At 48.1% G+C, this 21,007-nt stretch overlaps 1 protein-coding gene across 11 annotated transcripts in view; it reads left to right on the top strand.

Annotated features, from left to right (window-relative positions):
- Ank1 (ankyrin 1) overlaps positions 1-21,007 on the top strand; it is a 177,479-nt gene that overhangs the window by 101,659 nt on the left and 54,813 nt on the right. For all 11 annotated transcript variants that reach the window (XM_085844074.1, XM_085844073.1, XM_085844068.1 and 8 more), the window contains exons 3-14: positions 6,393-6,491; positions 8,776-8,874; positions 9,626-9,724; positions 10,153-10,338; positions 11,220-11,318; positions 11,814-11,912; positions 12,193-12,291; positions 17,062-17,259; positions 18,464-18,562; positions 19,013-19,111; positions 19,648-19,746; positions 20,765-20,962. In XM_085844074.1, the coding sequence (XP_085700200.1) occupies positions 6,393-6,491; positions 8,776-8,874; positions 9,626-9,724; positions 10,153-10,338; positions 11,220-11,318; positions 11,814-11,912; positions 12,193-12,291; positions 17,062-17,259; positions 18,464-18,562; positions 19,013-19,111; positions 19,648-19,746; positions 20,765-20,962 (1,473 nt within the window). The remainder of the gene's footprint in view (positions 1-6,392; positions 6,492-8,775; positions 8,875-9,625; positions 9,725-10,152; positions 10,339-11,219; positions 11,319-11,813; positions 11,913-12,192; positions 12,292-17,061; positions 17,260-18,463; positions 18,563-19,012; positions 19,112-19,647; positions 19,747-20,764; positions 20,963-21,007) is intronic.

Raw genomic sequence — 21,007 nt, 5'->3', positions numbered from 1 at the left:
GAATGCGACTTGAGAATATCTTAAGGATGGTTAGGAGCAGCCGCACAAGCTCCCTGGACTCTCTTCCTCCACCAGACACTGCTTCTTGGGAGAATGATCTAAAGTGAATGATTTTTTACCCGAAGGAGGGCAGAGGACCAAGAAGAGAGCTGCTGCGAATGATAGTGTAAAGACTTTGCCCTTCAAAGAGACCATCTCTTCTTTAAGGCCATTGTGGCATGAAACTGTATGAAGTCCAGGGGTCTTGAAGACTCCAGACAGGAAGTGTGTGGGTATGGAAGCGTCAGAGGGTGCTGCTGTTGCCCTAACTGTGTGAAAACAGAACAGACAATTCAAAAGATTATAAATCTTCTCAAACTCAGCTGAGAGCCAAGGGAATAATGGCAACTGGCAACTAAGCGACCTGGATTCCAGAGAGGCAAAGCCTCCGAGAGAGGCCCATGTGCCCCATCTCCATGTAGAGTACACACTGAAACTGGAACCCCTGCAAGGCAAAACCCTGACGACTCTTAGAGGCCAAGGGGCCTACAGCAAATCTTTAACCCCATGCCTTGAGTGAGTGCTCACGGGAAATACTGGATAGCACAGAGAAGCCCCGTAGGCCTTGGGTGTTCAATGTGTGATTAGTGGAAGGTGGAAGAGGAAGAGTCTTGCAGGTTCCCAGACTCCTCTCTTGATACCAAACAAGCATGCTCCCACACTCCAGATTGCACACGGATGCCATCCTTCCCAGGAGGAGTAGAAACAGGCTCCTTCTACAAAGGGGTGGGAGCTTACTGTGTCAGCTTGTTTTGCATCAGCACCTCTGGATATCCTGGGACCCTGGGGAGGCCAGCAACTGACCTAGGACCAGGTTTCCTACCTCAGTAACAAGCAGATCTCTGGCTCTACTAGAGGCTACAAGGGCATGTAAGGAATACCCATCCAGGCCCAGTACAGACAAGGCAAAGTAAAGGACAAGAAATGAAACACAAAGTACCCTCCCCTTGAGGTGCAGACACACAGAGCCTATCTAAGACTGAAGCTGGAACTTGCCAACTATTACCAGTCTATGTCACCAGGAATAACACAGAGCCACTAGGAGAGAAGCAAGGCAGAGAGACGAGTCCACCTGAGGCATAGGTACCTGGAAGAGTTGGAATCTGGGAGATTAGGAATACCAAAACCTTTCTAGGACCCCTACATCAAACTCATGATGACTGCAGCCTTCTTTGAGAGGAGTGTGGAGGCTGACAGACCAAACATAATAAGACTCCAATCCAGGTAAGCTCCTATCTTAGTCAGGGTTCCACTGCTGTGAAGAGACACTATGACCGAGGCAACTCTTACAAAGGAAATCATTTAATTTGAGCTGGCTTACAGTTTCAGAGATTTAGTCCATTATCATCATGGCAGGAGGCATGGCAGCATCCAGACAGACATACTACTGGAGAAGAAGCTAAGAGTTCTACATCTTGTTCTATAGGCAGAAGGAGGGTGTCCCACACTGGGCATAGCTTGAGTATAGAGACCTCAAAGCCCACCCCCACAGTGACACACTTCCTCTAACAAGGCATGGCTACTCCAACAAGGGCATAGCTCCCAATAGAGCCACTCCTAATATAGCCAAGCATTTGAACATGTGAGTCTATAGCGGCCATACCTATTCAAACCACCACAGCTCCTAACTCTCACTGACCATGCCACAGATGAACCAAATCTTTTTCCAGTCATAAATAATAGATAGGTGCTTCCATGTCTCCTGGTCTTATGCATGATACCTGCAGTCAACTAATAATCATTAGTGTAACATACACTTATACAAAACACAAACTATGATCAAGAGACAAAGCAGTCGACAGAAACAGACCCAGAGAAGACCGAGATGATTGACATGTGAAAGAACTCAGTGGAGTCACGAATGACATATGCCAAACTGACGGAGAATTTCAGCATACAGATGGGAAGCCCAAGGAAGTGTCTAATGCAATAAAGTGATAAAAATTCATCAGTAGACTAGACAAAGGCATGGTGAGACTCAGAGCTTAAAATAGACCGGGAGAAAATATCCAAGTTAAAACAAAAGAAAGCAGAAAGAAAGGAACACAGAAGAGAAATTAAGGGTGTGTCAGGTGGTCTAACACATTGGCTACCGTCTAGTGCGAGGGGTCTGTGAAAAGGGGCTAGGAAGCTAGAGTCCTGCAAAATGGCCACACGTAGCTACTGCGCCTCACTTAGCAGAAGCCCCTCGTCTGGAATCTCTGAGCTCCTTTGTGCTTATCTTCGACACTCTGTGATCGGAGAGAAAAAATATGTCATTTATCCTACTCCTAATCTCCTCAGCAGCCTGTCTGCCATTTGGCTGAGAGAGAGAGAGAGAGAGAGAGAGAGAGAGAGAGAGAGAGAGAGAGAGAGAGTGAAGGTTGGATGAGTAGGCTTCAGTTATCAAGAGGGATCCAGCAGGCTGCCTCTTACTCTTGGCAACCGCCTTACATTTGATTTAGCTCGTGTAAAAGCATATGGTTCCTGGCTATGAAGAGGTGGTGAATTACAGTTTATCCCTGTCCATAGTCACAGCTAAGAACAGATAGTTCACATAACCCGTACTCCTCTCACCTCACACTTGAGTATTTTCAAAAATCTGTTTAAAGAGAAAAAACGTGTTAAATTCAGCATTTATCCATGGGACACCCTTGTCTCTTGTGTAGACTAGTTATGGATTTTGTAAGGCAGAGGCTCCTTAGAACGCAAGGCAGGGTATCAGTGCTCAGGTGTCCCACAGCTTTAGCTGTTTGGCCGCCTGGTCACTTACAGCAGCTAATCCACCCACGGATGTTGGCTTCTGGAGAGGGCTTTGCCTCTGGGGCTTGAAGCATTTGTGCACCTGTCGAACCCAGCTACCTCTGTAAAGGAGGAGCCACTGTGAGAAGGGTTGGAGGTGTGGCTTTTGACGTGTTCGCCAGTGGGTCGAGAAGTTAGCATGACTTGTGGCGCCTTCGATTTGTCATCATAAATGCACTTTTCACCCCAGTGTTACATGAACTGGCTGTCTGGTTGTGAGAGTCAGTTCTTAAAGAGTAGTCTGTCCCCCTCCATACTACTGAACCATACATGCCTGTAGGAACATTTAGGGCCTTTGTTGAGTATGTATCTGTTCCTGCATCACCCACAGTGAGTTCTTCTGCCGGACGGGGTCAGTTCTCGCAGGGTTTGGGATTCGGTAGATACTCAGCAGTCTGGCAAAGGCAGCAGACATCAGCACCTCTGCCTTTGTTGCCTATTAAGTCCAGAGTTTCTTGCTGCTTGGCTGTGCCTAACAGGTCTCGGGGGGGGGGGGGTGAGGACATTAAATTCAAATCACCCGAGTAAGGGATGTGAAAGTAACTTACAAAGACGGCGCGATGGCTGGGGAAATGGCTCAGCAGTTGACACACTTGGTACACAAAGAGATAGGAGACATAGAATCTGGAAGGAAGTGTGAGACACACTCTGGAATGCACACCCACTCAGACCGTCTTAGAAGCAAGGCTATTGCTTCGGCCAGGAGTGGGCTTCTGAAAGGCTTGGAAACCAGGGGACTCCTGAAGACCAGAATATTAAGTAGAACCATAGAGATCAGTTGCAGGGGTCACAACCCAATGATTGTTGTGACTATAATCAAAAGTAAACTTATGCTTTTATTTATCTAATTAAAAAGAAGTGAGCTAGCTCCTGACAGGAGGGCACTCAAGACCAGGCTGACCTTGGTTTCCTAAGCTGTGAAGGAAAGGTAGAATCTCAGAGCCACTCCTTTTTTAAAAATATTTTTATTAGGTATTTTCCTCATTTACATTTCCAATGCTATCCCAAAAGTCCCCCATACCCTACCCCCCGCTCCCCTACCTACCCACTCCCACCTTTTGGCCCTGGCGTTCCCCTGTACTGAGGCATATAAAGTTTGCAAGTCCAATGGGCCTCTCTTTCCAGTGATGGCTGACTAGGCCATCTTTTGATACATATGCAGCTAGAGTCAAGAGCTCCGGGGTACTGGTTAGTTCATAATGTTGTTCTACCTATAGGATTGCAGATCCCTTTAGCTCCTTGGATACTTTCTCTAGCTCCTCCATTGGGGGCCCTGTGATCCATCCAATAGCTGACTGTGAGCATCTACTTCTGTGTTTGCTAGGCCCCGGCATAGTCTCACAAGAGACAGCTATATCTGGGTCCTTTCAGCAAAATCTTGCTAGTGTGTGCAATGGTGTCAGCGTTTGGAAGCTGATTATGGGATGGATCCCTGGATACGGCAGTCTCTAGATGGTCCATCCTTTCGTCACCTCTCCAAACTTTGTCTCTGTAACTCCTTCCATGCGTGTTTTGTTCCCAATTCTAAGAAGGGGCAAAGTGTCCACACTTTGGTCTTCGTTCTTCTTGAGTTTCATGCATTTAGCAAATTGTATCTTATATCTTGGGTATCCTACACCTTGCCTCCAGCTTTTGGAGGTCAGAAATCCAGCATCCCTGTGGATTAGGGTCCTCGCACTGGGAACAGGGAAAGCTCACATAGTATCCCTGTGTTAGATGTTTCCTCCAAGGCCCAACAACACTGCAGCCCTGGGGCTTTCAGGACCACACTGTAGGTGGCTGTGCCACCAAGCCAAGCACTTAATGAGCCACATCCATGCTGGTGCGACTCCAGAACCGTCTCCTGTGGTAAGCAGAGTGTAGCTACAACCACAACCCCACCACCAGATCCCAGGAGCCTCACAAGCCAAAGACTGGAGCCTTCCCAAGTAGGGGTGGGAGATCTCTGTCTAAAGGTCTTCAAAGGGACAAGCCCCTCGCCAGACCTGTCCCACAAAGAGAATCAGCTGAAGAAAGGGCTGGGGCCTCCCAAGCCCTCCCTCACTTGGCAGGTGTTTCTGCAGTTAATTTATGCTCTACAAACTAAATACAGACTGTGGGCTTGTGTGTGCCTGGTGTTTGTTACCCCTCCCCTAACTTCCTGTCCATGTTGGCCAGAGTCACATGTTTTCATTAGGAAACTCTTGATGAAGTAACCTTCCCATTAGCCCCACTCATCAGAACATGTGTGTCTTAGTTAGGGCTTTACTGCTGTGAGCAGACACCATGACCAAGGCAACTCTTGTTTGTTTGTTTGTTTGTTTGTTTGTTTGTTTTTTGAGACAGGGTTTCTCTGTGTAGCCCTGGCTGTCCCAGAACTCACTCTGTAGTCCAGGCTGGCCTTGAACTCAGAAACCCACCTGTCTCTGCCTCCCAAGTGCTGGGATAAAAGGCATGTGCCACCACTGTCTGGCTACAAGGCAACTCTTATAAAGGACAACATTTAATTGGGGCTGGCTAATAGGTCCAGCGGTGCAGTCCAGTGTCATCAAGGTGGGAGCATGGTAGTGTCCAGGCAGGCATGGTGCAGGAGTTGCTGAGAGTTCTACATCTTCATCTGAAGGCTGCTAGGAGAATACTGGCTCCCAGGCAGGTAGGAGGAGGGTCTTAAAGCCCTTGCCCATAATGACATACCTACTCCAACAAGGCCACACCCACTCCAACAGCGCTACTCCCTGGGCCAAATGTATGCAAACCATCACCATGTGCATGTAGGGGCACAACGTATACACACACACACATACACACACATGGTAAGGAATGTTACAACCCTACAAGGACTTGGCCAGATGTACTCACTGGCTGCTTATAGGCTGGGCAGGTCTGATCTAAAGAGGACATAGGTAGACTGCCTTGCAACCCTCCTGTCTCCCCTGTCCCTCTAGTGTGTAATCCCAGGAGACTCTTCCCTGAGGTCACGTGATAAGAGGTAGCACTGACCCCAGGTGGACAGCATGCATTGGTGTGGCGTCTCTACTTTTCCTGGTCACTGCATGCAAGTTCACCAGGGCTGGAGCCATGCCAACCACCTCAGTCAAGGGGAATTCCTGTCAATCAAGTGGTCAGCTTTCTGCTACTATGGCAAAATACCTGGGAAAATCAAGTTAATAAAATGAATAGGTTAATTATGGCTCAGGATCTTAGTCCAAGGCCAGTTGGTTTCATTGCTTTGGGGCCTGTGGAGACACCATACATCTTGGGATGAGTTTGTGGCAAATGAGGCCGAAAGACTGTCTAGGATCAAAATCTCAGGGTCCCCGTAGGTTCTGAGAAGGTGATCCTGTACTTATTCATGTCCAGCGTGTGACAGTTTTATTGTCTTTACTCTTTGTTCCTTGGTGCTCTGCCCTTGGGATGCCAAGAGCCTCCCTAGCCTTCCTAGGTCAGTAAGCGGATCTCTCCTCGTCAGCCCTACCCACCCGGTGGCCCTGCGTTTTTGCCTTCCACCGCTCCAGACCTCACCCAGTCCTTAGAGTGTCGGAGTGGGCAGTCTCACTAACCAAAACCTCACCACCTCTCTCTCCTCCTCTCAGAACGGGTTGAACGGCCTGCATCTGGCCTCCAAAGAAGGCCATGTGAAGATGGTGGTTGAACTTCTGCACAAAGAGATCATTCTAGAAACGACAACCAAGGTAAGAACTTGGCATTAGAGATTCAAGTCTGTGGGTCTTCGTATCTCTTCTCAAACTGCAGCCTGGAAACCAGCCTACACATGGTCCTGGATTCCCAGGATGCTGTTCATCACAGCCTGTTTCTCTGAATCTCTGGAGCCACCTAAGAACACAGGACCCTGTGTGTAGAAACCATCAGCAGGCCTGTATTCTATCCTCCTCACTCAGCTCTGAGACCATGACCCTTCTATGGTGGCTTCTTGCTGCCTCATACAGAGCCTGGGGTTCTGCAAGCTCCAGAGCTGAGCCCCAGCTGACTTGCTTCCAACCCTGTGGCCTTAGGCACATTACTTGGGCACTGGAGAGCCTCAGTGTTCCCACCTGTAAATGGGGCTTCCTCACATATTTGCAGCGTTGGGGTAAACATTAAGTGAGCTGTGTATATAAAGAACCTGGCGTAAGAATTCGGTGGGAAAGAGCGACATGACCCTGTTGTCACTGAAGGTCTAGTCCTTCTCTGGCAAATCTTGCTCACCCATAAATTTATTTTTCTCCATGATCAGTTACCTGAGTGGTGCTTCTGTTTTATCAGGAACTGTTTTGCATAGAAGCATCAATTCATATAGATTGCAAAAACATGATATTTTCATTGCTAGTGCAATTGCTAGTGGAACACTATTTTTCGTGCATGGTAAGCACACAGTCTACAACTGACCTATGCCCAACCCCTAAAATGAGCTTTATTTCTCATGTACACTCGACTTGTTTATTAGAATCATCACTTCTTACTGTCTCATGCTGGTCCCTCTCTTCTCAGCTCCCCACATTTCTGTCTCTTTGCCGGAGTTGCTGTAACCTCTCATTTCTTGCCCGATCCTTGTTAAATGGGGTCCCCAACACAGCCTCGATTTCTGCTCTCTGCAGCAAACATTTGCCACCTCTCAGGCAGAAAATGTCGCTGAACGATATAGAGAGAACAGATATAATTTGTATGAAGTGAGCTTCCAAAATATTATGAAAGTAGACTCCCTTCTCAAGTTAAACTTCCCTAATTTTCATGTCATTTTCTGCTCACTCATCGGTGCAGCGAGTCTGCATTTGCTTCCAGCCCCTTGACAGAAATCGATGGTTTCACCTGCTCTTCCCAGGGGCTGAGAGGCAATTACTGACCTCTAACGTTCCCGGCCACAAACCTGCAGCACCTCTTCCCTGGCGTTTCCCCAGCGTTGAGGAAATGGCACACTTCCCAGATCCTCCCCTTTGGTTTTTATTTTGTGATGAATACTTACTTGGTAGGTCTTATTTATAGACATTTATAAGCCAGCATGGCTTTAGAATGCTGTAGAGGAACAGGGGGTTAAAAAGGTGAACCTCGTAGCTTAGGCTAGAGCAGCCTCCTGATAGGATGTGATATCGTCGCTGGTCTCCAAGGCTTAGGGAAGATTAGAAATAAAGACAAAGCAAGAAACCAAAGCCCGCCTCAGTTCCTTAGCTGGCCTCACAAATGGAAAAGTAGAAGGATGCCTTAGCGCCTCTCCTCCCTCTTCATCCCAGAAACGAGAGCCCAGCTCCAGAGTGGTTAAGTAGACCCCTCATACCACCCCACAAACTTACGCAGTGCCAACCCAACCCTCCTCTTCCCATGGGTTCTATGGCGTCTTAAATATGGAGAAATTAGGTGTTTGTAAATCAAAATAGAATTAAATCATTTCTTCTGCTTCTTCGTGAATACTGAGGACCACACCCTATCCTATGACCCTCCATCCCACAGGTCCAGGGGTCTTCATGAAGCTTACAGTTGATGTGTGGTTTTGTGTATGTGTTTGTGTTGTGTATGTGCATGTATGTGTATGTTTGAGTCTGTGTGTGTGTGTTTGTGTATGTATACATGTGTATGTTTGTGTCTGGGTGTGAGTGTGTCTGGTTGTTTGTGAATGTGTGTGTGTGTCTGGGTGTTTGTGTGTGTGTGTGTGTCTGGGTGTTTGTGGTTATCAATGTATCTGTGTGTGTATTTGTGTTGTTTGTTTGTACTGTATCAATGTATTTGATGTGTTTGTATCAGAGTGTGTGTGTGTGTGTGTGTGTGTGTGTGTGTGAGAGAGAGAGAGAGAGAGAGAGAGAGAGAGAGAGAGAGAGAGAGAGAGAGAGAAGCACTGTTCCCCGTGCTTTTACTGCTCTTTCATGGCCAGTGATTGGCTGGGTGTAGACACAGATGTTTCTCGCCAGCTAGCCCCTTCGTTCTCCTTCCTGTGACCATCCCTTGAGCAGGCTGAGGGAACCTCTGTCCCTTGCCTTTGTGTTTCAGAAGGGGAACACTGCTCTGCACATCGCTGCCCTTGCTGGTCAGGATGAGGTGGTCCGGGAGCTGGTCAACTATGGAGCCAACGTCAATGCCCAGTCTCAGGTAACGGCTCTCTGGTCCCTCGTATAGGGAAAGTCTTTCTTCACCCACACAATTCTTTTCTGACACATTGGCTGCTGTATACACACACACACACACACACACACACGATTTGCTACTGCCATTTCTCCAAGCAGTAACACGGGCATTCTGCATTAATTTTCCAAGGCTAGACCACCATCTTAGCTTGGTGAGTTGATCACTGTGGACTCCATCTTGCTTAAGTAGACCAGAGACCAGAAAGGTCACATATCACATATGGGCCATATGGATGGGGTGATAAGGCTTGGTTGGTTGGTTGGTATTAAAAGAAATGAAAGTAGAGGGAACTGGGGGATGGATCCACAGTTAAGAGCACACATGGCTCTCACAAATTCCAAGTTCAGTTCCCAGCATCCACATCCGGTGACTCACAACCACCTGTCACTCCAGCTTCAGGGACCTCACACCTTTGGCCTCTCTATTCATGTGCACACAGCGACAGGACACAGACATGCACATAATTTTAAAAAATCACATTTTAAGTAGAGGAGGATTGTGAGTTAGGGACTCACTCAGGAGGTGAGTAAGGGGAAAACACTTCTATGGAGTCATCTCCCCATCTTGGCCTTTGGTGATAATTTTCCAGAGGCCTTTTTTTTTTTTAATCTGGTAAGGGTATGAAGAGGCAGCCATGCCTCATCCAAATGAGAGGGTTTGCACCCATCTTCCCATCTGATCCATTGTTTTTATGGCTTCTCCTTTGGGTTTGCAGAAAGGCTTCACTCCCCTGTACATGGCTGCTCAGGAGAACCACTTGGAAGTGGTGAAATTTCTACTGGAGAATGGAGCCAATCAGAATGTAGCCACAGAAGTAAGTCCCTTTGGAAGCATGCTCTGTGATAGAAGTGTCATAGGTGACGACATGAAATAGCTGACGGCACACAGTCAGACCACAAACGGATGATATACATTCAGCACACAGTCAGACCGCAAACTGATGATGTACATTCAGACCTCCTTAGCACAGACTCAAACAACAAACACTTGGTACACATGGTCAACCATCATAGCACACAGGCAGACTGCAAACACAACTCCTAGTCAGACCATTATAGCACACAGGAAGACTTCAAGCATATGGTAAAGGAAAACTAAGTGTAAGAAAGAAGAATGTGGATACTGTGGGAGCACGGAGCAAGAAAGTCGGGCAAAGGAGGGCTTCAGGGAGGAGGTGGCACTTGAGCTGAACCTGAAGACACAAAGGGCTTTGAAATCCCATCTTTGCTCTCCCCCGACCAGGATGGCTTCACCCCACTGGCCGTGGCTCTACAGCAGGGTCACGAGAATGTGGTGGCTCACCTCATCAACTATGGGACGAAAGGGAAAGTGCGCCTCCCTGCCCTGCACATTGCGGCCCGCAACGATGACACACGGACAGCCGCAGTCCTTCTGCAGAATGACCCCAACCCAGATGTGCTTTCCAAGGTGAGGGAACACCGGGGGAGGTATCCACCAGGAGAATGAGGCTGGTGCACAGGAAGACCGTGGGCTAGAGGCATGCTGAGGTCCAGCTGTGCCTTCAGTGCCCAGACCTTAGTGGGCAGCCTTAAATCTCTGGAGAATGCTGGGATGGTTCCAGCTACTTGGGGAATCCAGGACCAGCACCCTGGAGGGCAGGGTAGGCCTCCTTCCAGAATGAAACTGCACCTCAGAGGGGACTCTGGTTGTCACCGTCTTCCTTCCCTGTGCCCTTGCTGGATGAGGAAGTCATCATGCCCAGCTGTGGAAGAGCGGGAAGATAGAAAGTGGGGTTCCTGGAGTTGTGGGTGGCTGTTTTAAGTGTTACTAACCGCTGCTCATTCAGTTAGGCTGCTGGCTGTCCCTCAATCAGCTAGATTGCTCAACTTGCTCACACTGCCCCATCCCTGTACCTATTCTACCACGTCCCTGTTCCAAGGGATTTTGGGATGTGGTCTAAAGGTGTGGAGCAGGAAGACAGGGAGGTCCCTCTGGCCAGCTAGCTGAGTCACAGGCCCTGTTAGGGGGCTGGCAGTCATGGACTCAGCAACCCTTTTCATTGATGACTAAAATCTCTTCATGAGAGGTGATCTCAGTTTCTAGTTCGCCTTGGCCATGAGGCAAAGCTACTGGAAGCTACGATGAGGCGACATACTGTTGCCACGCCTTTGGATACAGCTTGCCACGGGGGGCATCTCCTGACCCCTTCCATAGATACTGCCACAGGTTGAAGTCCACTTTGTGTGTCAAGTCCCATGTCCCTGTTAATGGGTTTAGAAAGCCCAGGCTGGTTCTGGGACAGAGGCGCTGGTACGTTACGAGTGTTTCTCCCCTCTCTGTTCTGCCAGACGGGATTCACACCCCTCCACATCGCAGCTCACTATGAGAACCTCAACGTGGCCCAGTTGCTCCTCAACCGGGGAGCCAGCGTCAACTTCACACCTCAGGTAACCTCGCTGGAGTCTGCACACTGTCCAGAGTCCAGGGTGTCTAGAATGGGGGGTGCCCGAGCCTCCAATACTCACATATACTCTCTCCAGCATCTAGTAGTCCACCCTACCTCAGAGATACACAGAGGCTGGAGCCCCCATGTCTATTACAATCTCCCGCTAGGAGACTACTGGTCTTCTGTCTCTCAGTTTTCACCAGCTTGTTCTGGAGAAAATTCGAAGCCCCCTGTGCCTGCTTTTCAGGTGAACGCAGGAGGCAGGAGATGATTGCAAATGACTGGCTTTCTTCCCATCTACTGTGTCGCTCTGGGGAATGTGGGCGTGGTCAGCTTGCTATGATTGCACAGAACCCCTTAGGTGAACCGTCTTCCCTTAGTTGACGTGGCTGTTCGTTCTGCAGCAGTCAGGGCATGGAGCAGGAGCTAGGGAGTCACTGGTGTGTACGCTTCCAAAAAAGCACTGGTTCTGACTCTCCCCTATTTCTTCCTCCAGAATGGCATCACCCCACTACACATCGCCTCCCGCAGGGGGAACGTGATCATGGTGAGACTCCTGCTGGACCGAGGGGCTCAGATAGAAACGAGGACCAAGGTAGGTACCAGCAGACTTCAGGACCAAGGCTGGGGATGAGGTCTACTCTTGAGTCTTACCGGGTAATAGGCTCTCAAAGAGGGATGTGCCCCACTACCTCACTGAGTGAGTGGTCTGCAGCTGGGTGCAGCAGTAGACAGTCAAAACTGAGCTAAAGCCCAGCTGGCCTGAAGGCAGTCTCAGACGTTCCACACCTGGGAATAATTCTATAGACGGACTTGTGTCCCATAGTCATGGATGGCTGTCTTTTGAGATTTCTGGTTTTCACTGTCTTATAAAGGATGAATTGACACCGCTCCACTGTGCAGCTCGGAATGGACACGTGAGAATCTCAGAGATCCTGCTGGACCACGGGGCACCCATCCAAGCCAAAACCAAGGTGTGTGCTCCTTCTTGGCTATGCCATCTTGTGGGCCATAACCAAGTCAGCTGGACTTTTCTCTTTGCTGTGACAAAACACCTTGTAGGTGAGACTTAAGGAAAGAGGGGTTTTAGGTATTACGGTCAGTCCCTCGTGGCGAAGAAGTCAGGGCAGCAGGAAGGTCACATGGCAACTGCAGCAGGAAACAGAGAAAGATGAATTCTGGTGCTTAGCTGGCCTTTTGCCCTTTATCCAGTCTGGGGTCCCAATCCAAGGGATGATGTCACCCACATCCGAGGGGTCCTCTCATTTAAACCTCTCTGGAAAACACCCTTATAAACACACCTGTATATTTCTGGGGAGAGTCTAAGTCCAGATGAGTTGACAATAATGGGGATTAATCATCACAGCTCCACCCTCTGCCAGCCTGACACCCAAGCACATCACTTTCAGTGATGGTAACATTCCATCTCCGCTCCTAAAGTCTCATTCCCATCTCATAATGCAAAACACATCAAGTCTGTCTCTAGATAGCCTCATAGCCTTTAATAGTCCCAATGCCATACAGAGTGCAGAGTTCTGGGCTAGAGAGATGGCTCAGTAATTAGGAGAGCCTTTTGTTCTTCAAGGGAACCTAAGTTCCCAGCACCCCATATCAGGCATCTCATGACTGTCTATAACTCACACACACACACACACATACACACACACACACACACACACACACCTTACATAATTTAGTTTTTAAATTTTAGATAATTATTTTATTTAAGTGTATGTATGTTTTTTTCCTGCATGTACATCCATACACCATGTGCATGTCTGGTGCTCACAGAGGTCAGAAGAGGTTGTCAGATCCCCCCAGAACTAGAATTACCAATTCGAGTTTTGTGAGCTACCATGTAGGTCTCTGGTATCAAAATGCTCTTAAACCCTGAGCCATCTTTCCAGCTCCTAAAATATATTTTTTAAAGGAGTGCAAAGTCCCCGGTCCCTTCTGAGACCCAAGACGGTCTCTTTACCATGATCCATGTACAGTCATAACAGGTTACACATGTCTCCTAAGCCATGACACAGAGTGAGCATCCCCTTCCAGAAGCAAGGAAAGACCAGACTAAACCAAGACTAGATCCCAGCAGGGCAGGCACCAAATCCTACAACTGTGTGTCCTATATCTGGGCTCATGTTGAGGTTACAAGCCCTTGCCTCTCCAGCTCCTCTGCCTACAGCACACATTGAGGCTGCACTACCTCAGTGCCTGCAGCTTTCCTCATTGCAACCAACACTTCATCTTTATAGCTTCATGCAATAGCGTCTCGGGGCCTCCTTGCCAAGTGTCTGACCTTGCCTCACACTGTTTGATCTCGGCACTCTCTAGAACGGTGAACAAGACTCCATAGCCCCCTTAATCTTGCATCTTTTATGTCTATAAAACTAACACGTGACCAGCACTGCTGTGCTCTGCAGCCAGCCTGGAACGGAGCCAAGACCCTCCCAACTGGAGCACAGTTGCCTTGGCACAGGCGGATCCTTAGAAAGTCGTGAGCAGGGATTCCCTGTTCAGAGGCAGCCTCTATCCAGATCCTCCTCTTTCAAACGAATTTGCACTTCCAAAGGCAGATGCCTCTTGCCCTAGAAGCATCTTCCTGTTCTTAGAACACAGTCCTTTTTCAATGGTGTTCATCTCTTTAACAGTTACATTCTGCTTTCTCTCCACCATTTTGTCTGCATCTTTGTTTTAAAAAAAAAAAAAAGAAGAAGAAGATTTATTTATTTTATGTATATGATTTCTCTGTCTGCATGTACACCTGCATGCCAGAAGAGGGCACCGTAAGATGTGGTGGTGGTGTGAGCCACCACATGGTTGCTGGGAATTGAACTCAGGACCTCTGGAAGAGCAGCAGGTTTGGTGCTCTTAACCACTGAGCCATCATTGCAGCCCCCGTCTACATCTTTAAATTTCCTACTATCCTTTCCCTTCCTATCTGCACATTTTGTTTCTTTCTCCTTTGCTTGTTCTCTCTCACTATAGCCCTGTATAAGACAGGCGAGCAGTAACTGTGACAGGCCTGAATGCTAGCCTCTTCTGAGATTTCTTCCACCAAAACAGATTTGTCCATTTCTTTGCATTCAGCCTCAGCTAACTTCTCAGTACCTAGTAGAGAGAAGTCATATTCCTTGGTGGGATATAACATGAAAGGGTGCGTGTTCCTCCCCGACATCTCACAAGCTGGGCCATCGCTGCCTGCATTCCTTCTTGTTAGTATTCTGGTCTTCCAAACTTACACCCGCATGGTCCATTAAGCCCTGTTTATAGCATTCTAGGGCTTCTTTAGTCTGAAGCTCCAAAACCTACTACAGTTCTTTTGCAAACCAGTTCCAAGGCCCGGGAATTAATGTGTCAGGTTTATCACAGAAAGCGTGTGCTTCCTGGTAGCAATTTTTCTATGCTAGTTACTTTTCTTGTTGCTAGGACAAAATAGGTGACAAGTTCAGGAAGGAGGAGTTTGGTTGAGCTCACAGTTTGATTGTAAGCCCATCACGGTGGCAGGCTCATGAGGCAGCAGGTCACACTAAACTCACTGTCAGAGAACAGAGAGGCGAATGCAGGTACTCATCGGACCAGGGGATGGTTCCCCCTGTATTTGGGGTGAGTCTTCACTTCTTACTAAAACCTTTCTAGAAACACCTTCACATACTGGAGGTGTTTCTATGGTGATCATAAATCCAGACACACTGACAATGGGTAGGAATCATCACACAGACCCAGGATCAGTCACTTCTGTAAAATCAGAGATGTTGATCCTACCGGCAACGGTCCATGTGGGGTCTGCCCCAGGGCCTGTCATTCTGGAGGTAAGACTTCTTGTCTGAGCTTCTCTAGATTAGCAGCCAGAAAACTTTTCATCTAAAACCTCAGGTAAGCAAATTCGTATTGGCTTTGTAGACAGTTTTGTTGCTGTAATTAAACTCTCTGCCAATGGGGCAGAAAACTATCCATGGACAATATGCAAACAAAGTGGCTGTGTTCCAATAAAATTTTATTTGTGGGCTAGAGAGATGGTTTTGTGGTTAAGTATACTTTCTGTTCTTGCACAGGACCCAAGATCAGTCTCCAGCACCCATGTCAGGTGGCTTACAACCTCCTGTAACTACAGGTTCAGAATCCAACACCCTCTGCTGGCCTCTCTGTGGACACCAGCATGAATTTGTACACACACACACACACGCACACACATGCACACACACACACACACACACACACAATATTAAATGAAATCTCAAAAGAACATTTACAAACCCAAATGTCATGCTAGATTTGGCCCACAGCTTCAGTTTGCCTGGTTTTGCCCTAAACCAGTCTCTATTTCTACCATCCTTGCCCCTAAATGGACAAGAGTCAAGCCTTCAAAAAGCCGTCCGAGTCTAGGACATGCAGGAGAGAAGCTTTAAAAATAAATAAAACCATTTCGGCTAAGCTCCAGTAGAAGCCATAGAAAAGGCTCATCTCCAGATTCTAATGTGTGAACACAAGTCTTCAAGGAAAAGCTAAGCTGTTGGCCACACAGTACATTCTCTGTCTCATCCAGATTGGGATGAATTAAGACAGTATGTCTAAGGCAAAAACCAGGCCCATTTACAACCACAGACATGTTTCTTTTAGGAGCAAAGGAGAGGGATTTAGAGCCATCTCCTAGAGCTGGGGAAGATGGCTCAGTAGATAGGACCACTTGCTGTACAAACATGAGGTTTTGGGTCTCATTGCCCATGCAAAAAAGCTAAAAGTAATCCTAGGGCTGTAGGGAGCAGAGACGGGATCACCTGGGCCTTCTGACCTCCAGTTTCGGTCCAGGTATGGTAAGAGACCTTGTCTCAAGGGACTAAGGCAGAGAATAATATAACATCTAACATCTTCCCCTGGCCTCTGTGCACATGCAAAGGCAGGTACACATACAACACACATGTGTGTGCATACACACAAGCACATATACGCATGCATACATGCAATTAGGCACACAAAACAAAATAAATGAAACAGAAGCTATCCAGGCTAGTAAGATAGATCAGTGGGTAAGGATTCCTGCCACCAAGACTTACAACCTGAATTCAGTCACCTTAACTCACATGGTAGACAGACAGAACTGACTCCAGCAAGCTGTCCTCTGATTCGCTACACACACACCACGGTACCGACATGCATACCCACCATCCCACAAACATATACAATAAATAAAGTGAATGGTTTTTCAATCAAGAGATCCCAAATGAGCTAGGCTCTGATGAAAATATTCTTTTCCCTCCTCAAAATTTTTAGAGAGATTTAAGGCCTGTTTTGTCTTCCTTTATCCACTCAAAGACACATCAACAAAGGCTCACTACACTTGTATGTGTTTGTTGGGCTCTGTGAGTATTTGAGAAGCTTGAGGCAGGCTCTGGTCCTTAGGAGCTTGTAACTGAGGAGAAAAGACATGCCCAAGATGATGACTGCAAATTTGAGGGTTTGGAAAGGAGACAGTAAGGTCAGACAGGGCAAACAGTACAGACCATCAAAACCCAAGGAGGCGACCACAGAATGAATGGTCAGGGAAGGCTTCACGGAAGATGTGGGGCTGTATGGACGGGCTTGAGGATTTGGTGAGGTGAGAAGAGAAGATTTTCATCAGAGCCAAGCTCATTTGAGGTCTACACAGAAGAAGAGCCGTGTGGACAAGAAGGAGGAAGCAGCACTGCTGCATCTGATGCTCTGTCCCCAGAAGTAATGCCATTGCCTTCCTCTTGCTCCTCCAGAATGGCTTGTCCCCAATCCACATGGCTGCTCAGGGAGACCACCTCGACTGTGTCCGACTTCTATTGCAATACAATGCGGAGATAGACGACATCACCTTGGATCACCTGACTCCTCTCCACGTGGCAGCCCACTGTGGCCACCACAGGGTGGCTAAGGTTCTTTTGGATAAAGGGGCCAAGCCCAACTCCAGAGCCCTGGTGAGAAGGGGCTGCTGTCTGCGTGCTGCTGGGGCGAGGGAATGGGGGAAGCAGAACAGAATGGGTGCAGCTAGGGACAGAACATATTCCCGTGCAGGTGGCCTCCTGCACTTGTGGCCATAGCTTCACCAACAGACTGGGTACTTCGGTTTGTACCCAGGAGATCTGACACTGGAATTGGTGCTTATGGAGTGCATGTGATTATAGTAGCCCCAGCCAGACTCAAAGCTGAGAGACAGTAGCATCTCTGAAGCAGACCTGGCTTTCACCTTGCTTTGGACGAGAACTAGTTTGAGCTATGTATCTCTCCTCTTAAAGGGGCTACAGCCCAGGGAGGCAACAAGTTCAGACCTAATGCAGAGTCCTCCTGGGGCTGTGTTCCTCGCCTTCCTTCCCAGGCTAGAGGCCACCAGCATGACTCAGAGAGCCGTAGAGCATGTGCAGGATTGCTGCCTTACACTTGACCATTCTCAGAGAAGGAACTGAAGGGCAGGGAACCTCCGGAGGCAAAAGATAGATGATTCATTCCTTCAAATCTGCCTGCGCTGAGCAGAGCCCAGATTCTGGGACCACTGAAGCTTCCTAAGTTTGGGGCTGTTGATATCGGGGTTGGAATGTGTTGTCCTGTCTGTTGTAGAGTGATTAGCACCGTCATCTCTGGCCTCTCCCCTCAACCAATAAGAGCCCCGCTTCCCTTCCTATGACAACAAAGACATGGCTATAGTCCCCCCCCCAACCCCCAGCCAAAACTGAACTTATTTGAAAAGCACTGCCCTATGAAGTACAGAAGAGGCTAGCAGTCAAAACCCTGCCCCTGCGGAGGAGCGTGCCATGTAACGTGCACTGTGCAGCATGCACGCACTATGTAACATGCTCTATTGCAAAAGAACAGAATCCATTTCACTTGGTGTCTAATAGAAAGAAAGTGATTTGCCTCTAAAAAGTAATCTTTTAGTGTATCCAGACATGTGGTCGAATTTTTAAAAATGCTTCCAAACATCATGTTCGGAAATACGCTCGACTGTAAAGAGAAGGGACACCTGTTGGTTGTCAGCTTATGAGGTGACATGGTCTGTCCCTTGGTCTGTGGGTGCTTGTTGGTGCTCTTGGAAAGGACCTCCTTGAAGTCGAAGGGCAGGACTCCTTTCCAGTTCTTTGGCTACTGTGTGACTGCTGACATTTGTACACTTTGTGTGGGATACAGAATGGTTTTACCCCTTTACACATCGCCTGCAAGAAGAACCACATCCGTGTAATGGAGTTGCTGCTGAAGACAGGAGCCTCCATCGACGCGGTCACTGAGGTAGGAGAAAGAGAGTGTAGGTGTGCCTTCAGCCTGGGCTCCCCTCCATTGCCTTCTGTGGCTATTCTCCATAGCTATGTGTGATTGCATGTGTGCGTGTGTGTGTGCGTGTGTGTGTGTGTGTGTGTGTGTGTGTGTGTGCATGAATGTGTACGGGCACATGTATATGTCAGCATTTCCCATCAGGGCTGGATCAAGAGGACTCATTGACAAGAGGACTCTCCAAAGTGGGAAACAGTCCTTTGAACTGTGAAGGGGTTACCACTTTCCTATCAGTGTTAGAATCCTTGTGGCCATTGTTCCTACAAACAAGTCCACCTGGTCTAAGTCCATTTTCTCGGGTAGTCATCCCTGGGAACTCCCCAACAGCAGAAGAGCATAAGATATGGTGGCTCGTGTTTCTGTGTGGGGAAGGCTCTTGCTCAGCACACTCGTCTCTGTCTCTTCTAGTCTGGCCTGACACCTCTCCACGTAGCCTCCTTCATGGGACACCTTCCTATTGTGAAGAACTTACTGCAGCGGGGAGCGTCACCCAATGTCTCCAATGTGGTAAGTTCTTAAACTGGTTTTTAATCAGAAATGTTAAAGAGATATAAGATGGAGCATGTAACATCCTATATCTTACATAAGATACAACTTGTAACATTGTACATATTGTGTGATACTGTCAGAGGTCTTTTGCCTCTGGTCCACAGCTCTGAGGGGAGCTGCAGAAGGGGCCCCTGTTTTCTGCACCTAAAGTAATGGTAGTCTCAGGATAGCAAAGGCACCAGGTGTGGGGTGAACATTCCTCTCTGTAGTTCATCACACGTCTGTCCATCTTTGGAGTTTTATCTTGGAACTTCTATAAGTGTGATCTGGAAATGCATTCGCACATGTGAATATTTGTGAGCTCTGAGGTTTACTTCCACAAATACCTAGAATACAATAAGAGAGGAGAAGAGAGACAGACAGAAACTTAGCTGGGCAGCTAGCTCCAGCTCTTGGACAAAATCCTACCGAGCCCACGTAGCAAGCTGAGTCCTGCTTATATCCTTTGCAACCCCAGCACATGTTAACACTTCAACAATATTGTTATTTTACAGAAAGTAGAAACCCCCTTGCACATGGCGGCCCGAGCAGGGCATACAGAAGTGGCCAAATATTTGCTCCAGAACAAAGCCAAAGCCAACGCCAAGGCCAAGGTGAGCTCTGCAGACAGGGAAGGGAGGGTTCCAAAGAGCAGGCTGCCTCAGCCTGATGCAAGAAGCCATTCTCATCTGCAGTCTGGGGCTCAGAGTCATTGATACCCCCATTTTGGTCACACTGAAAGCTCAGGCTCTGCTCTGTTGGAGTTCTGTGAGGGGCAGCGGTCTCTTTGTATGAAAGTGGTGCCTCTATAGAGTAACAGAAGCCCAGAGAGCAGGCTGGCCTGCAGCGTTTATAGGGCCAGTGGGTAGATAAGGCTGAAGGAAGGGAGCCCATAAGATGCTACCAGGGAAAATCAGCCAGGCATCACTTGATCCAGAAGAGAAGCATCCTCTTTTGTATATTCGATGACAAATAAACCATAAGATCAGCTACCAAGTCTGCAAGTTGACAGGCTACATGGCAAAGACCAGGTCTTTGTGGGTGACAGGGTCCTTTGACTCCTCTACTTGGACCCAGTAACAGACACTGCATGCGTGGAGCCCCTGCACCGGGAGCTATAGCTGGAAGTTGTAGAAAAGGGCTAAATGGCTGTCTCTCCCTTTGGGTGATTCAGAGCCCCACGACTGCTGGCACAGAGCACATCAAAGTAGAGTTCAAACATAAGCAAGCATACCCGGCAGAAAGAGCCTGTGAGTCAGGGCTTGCTTGTCTTAATAGCAATCGGTTTACTGAGTATCTTCTCTGAAACCAACAGGAATGCTTTGTGTCCATTAGCTGTTGATCTGAACCCTAACCCTATGAAATAATGTTACAATTCGCACTTAAACTGAGGAAGCTGAACCTTTGGGCAATTAAGTAACAATAACCGTGAAGCTGGTGAGTTGTAAGGACTGAACTAAGTAGAGCATGTAGTTTCTGTTAAGTCAGAGACTGGAAGAAATTCCAGATCTTTTGATTCATCGTGAGTCACTTGCAGGGTCTGGTCCTCACCTCCTTGCCCTATGAAATAATACAGAGTTGGACTTGGGAAGGTTAACGTGTCCAGTTTTCTGCTTTCACCCCGTGGCCCAGGATGACCAGACACCGCTTCACTGTGCTGCTCGAATAGGCCACACAGGCATGGTGAAGCTCCTGCTGGAGAATGGTGCCAGCCCCAATCTGGCTACCACTGCTGGCCACACACCCCTGCACACCGCAGCCCGTGAGGGACACGTGGACACAGCCCTGGCCCTGCTGGAGAAGGAGGCATCCCAAGCCTGCATGACCAAGGTACAGTGTACAGTCACTGCTCTGATTCTTAGAAAGCAACAGACT

This window comes from Mus caroli, unplaced genomic scaffold, assembly GCF_978045245.1.
Source record: "Mus caroli unplaced genomic scaffold, Mus_caroli_1 scaffold_10, whole genome shotgun sequence".
In the NCBI taxonomy this organism is placed as follows: domain Eukaryota; kingdom Metazoa; phylum Chordata; class Mammalia; order Rodentia; family Muridae; genus Mus; species Mus caroli.
Note: the sequence above shows the minus strand (reverse complement) of the source record. Positions and strands in the feature narration are given on the sequence as shown.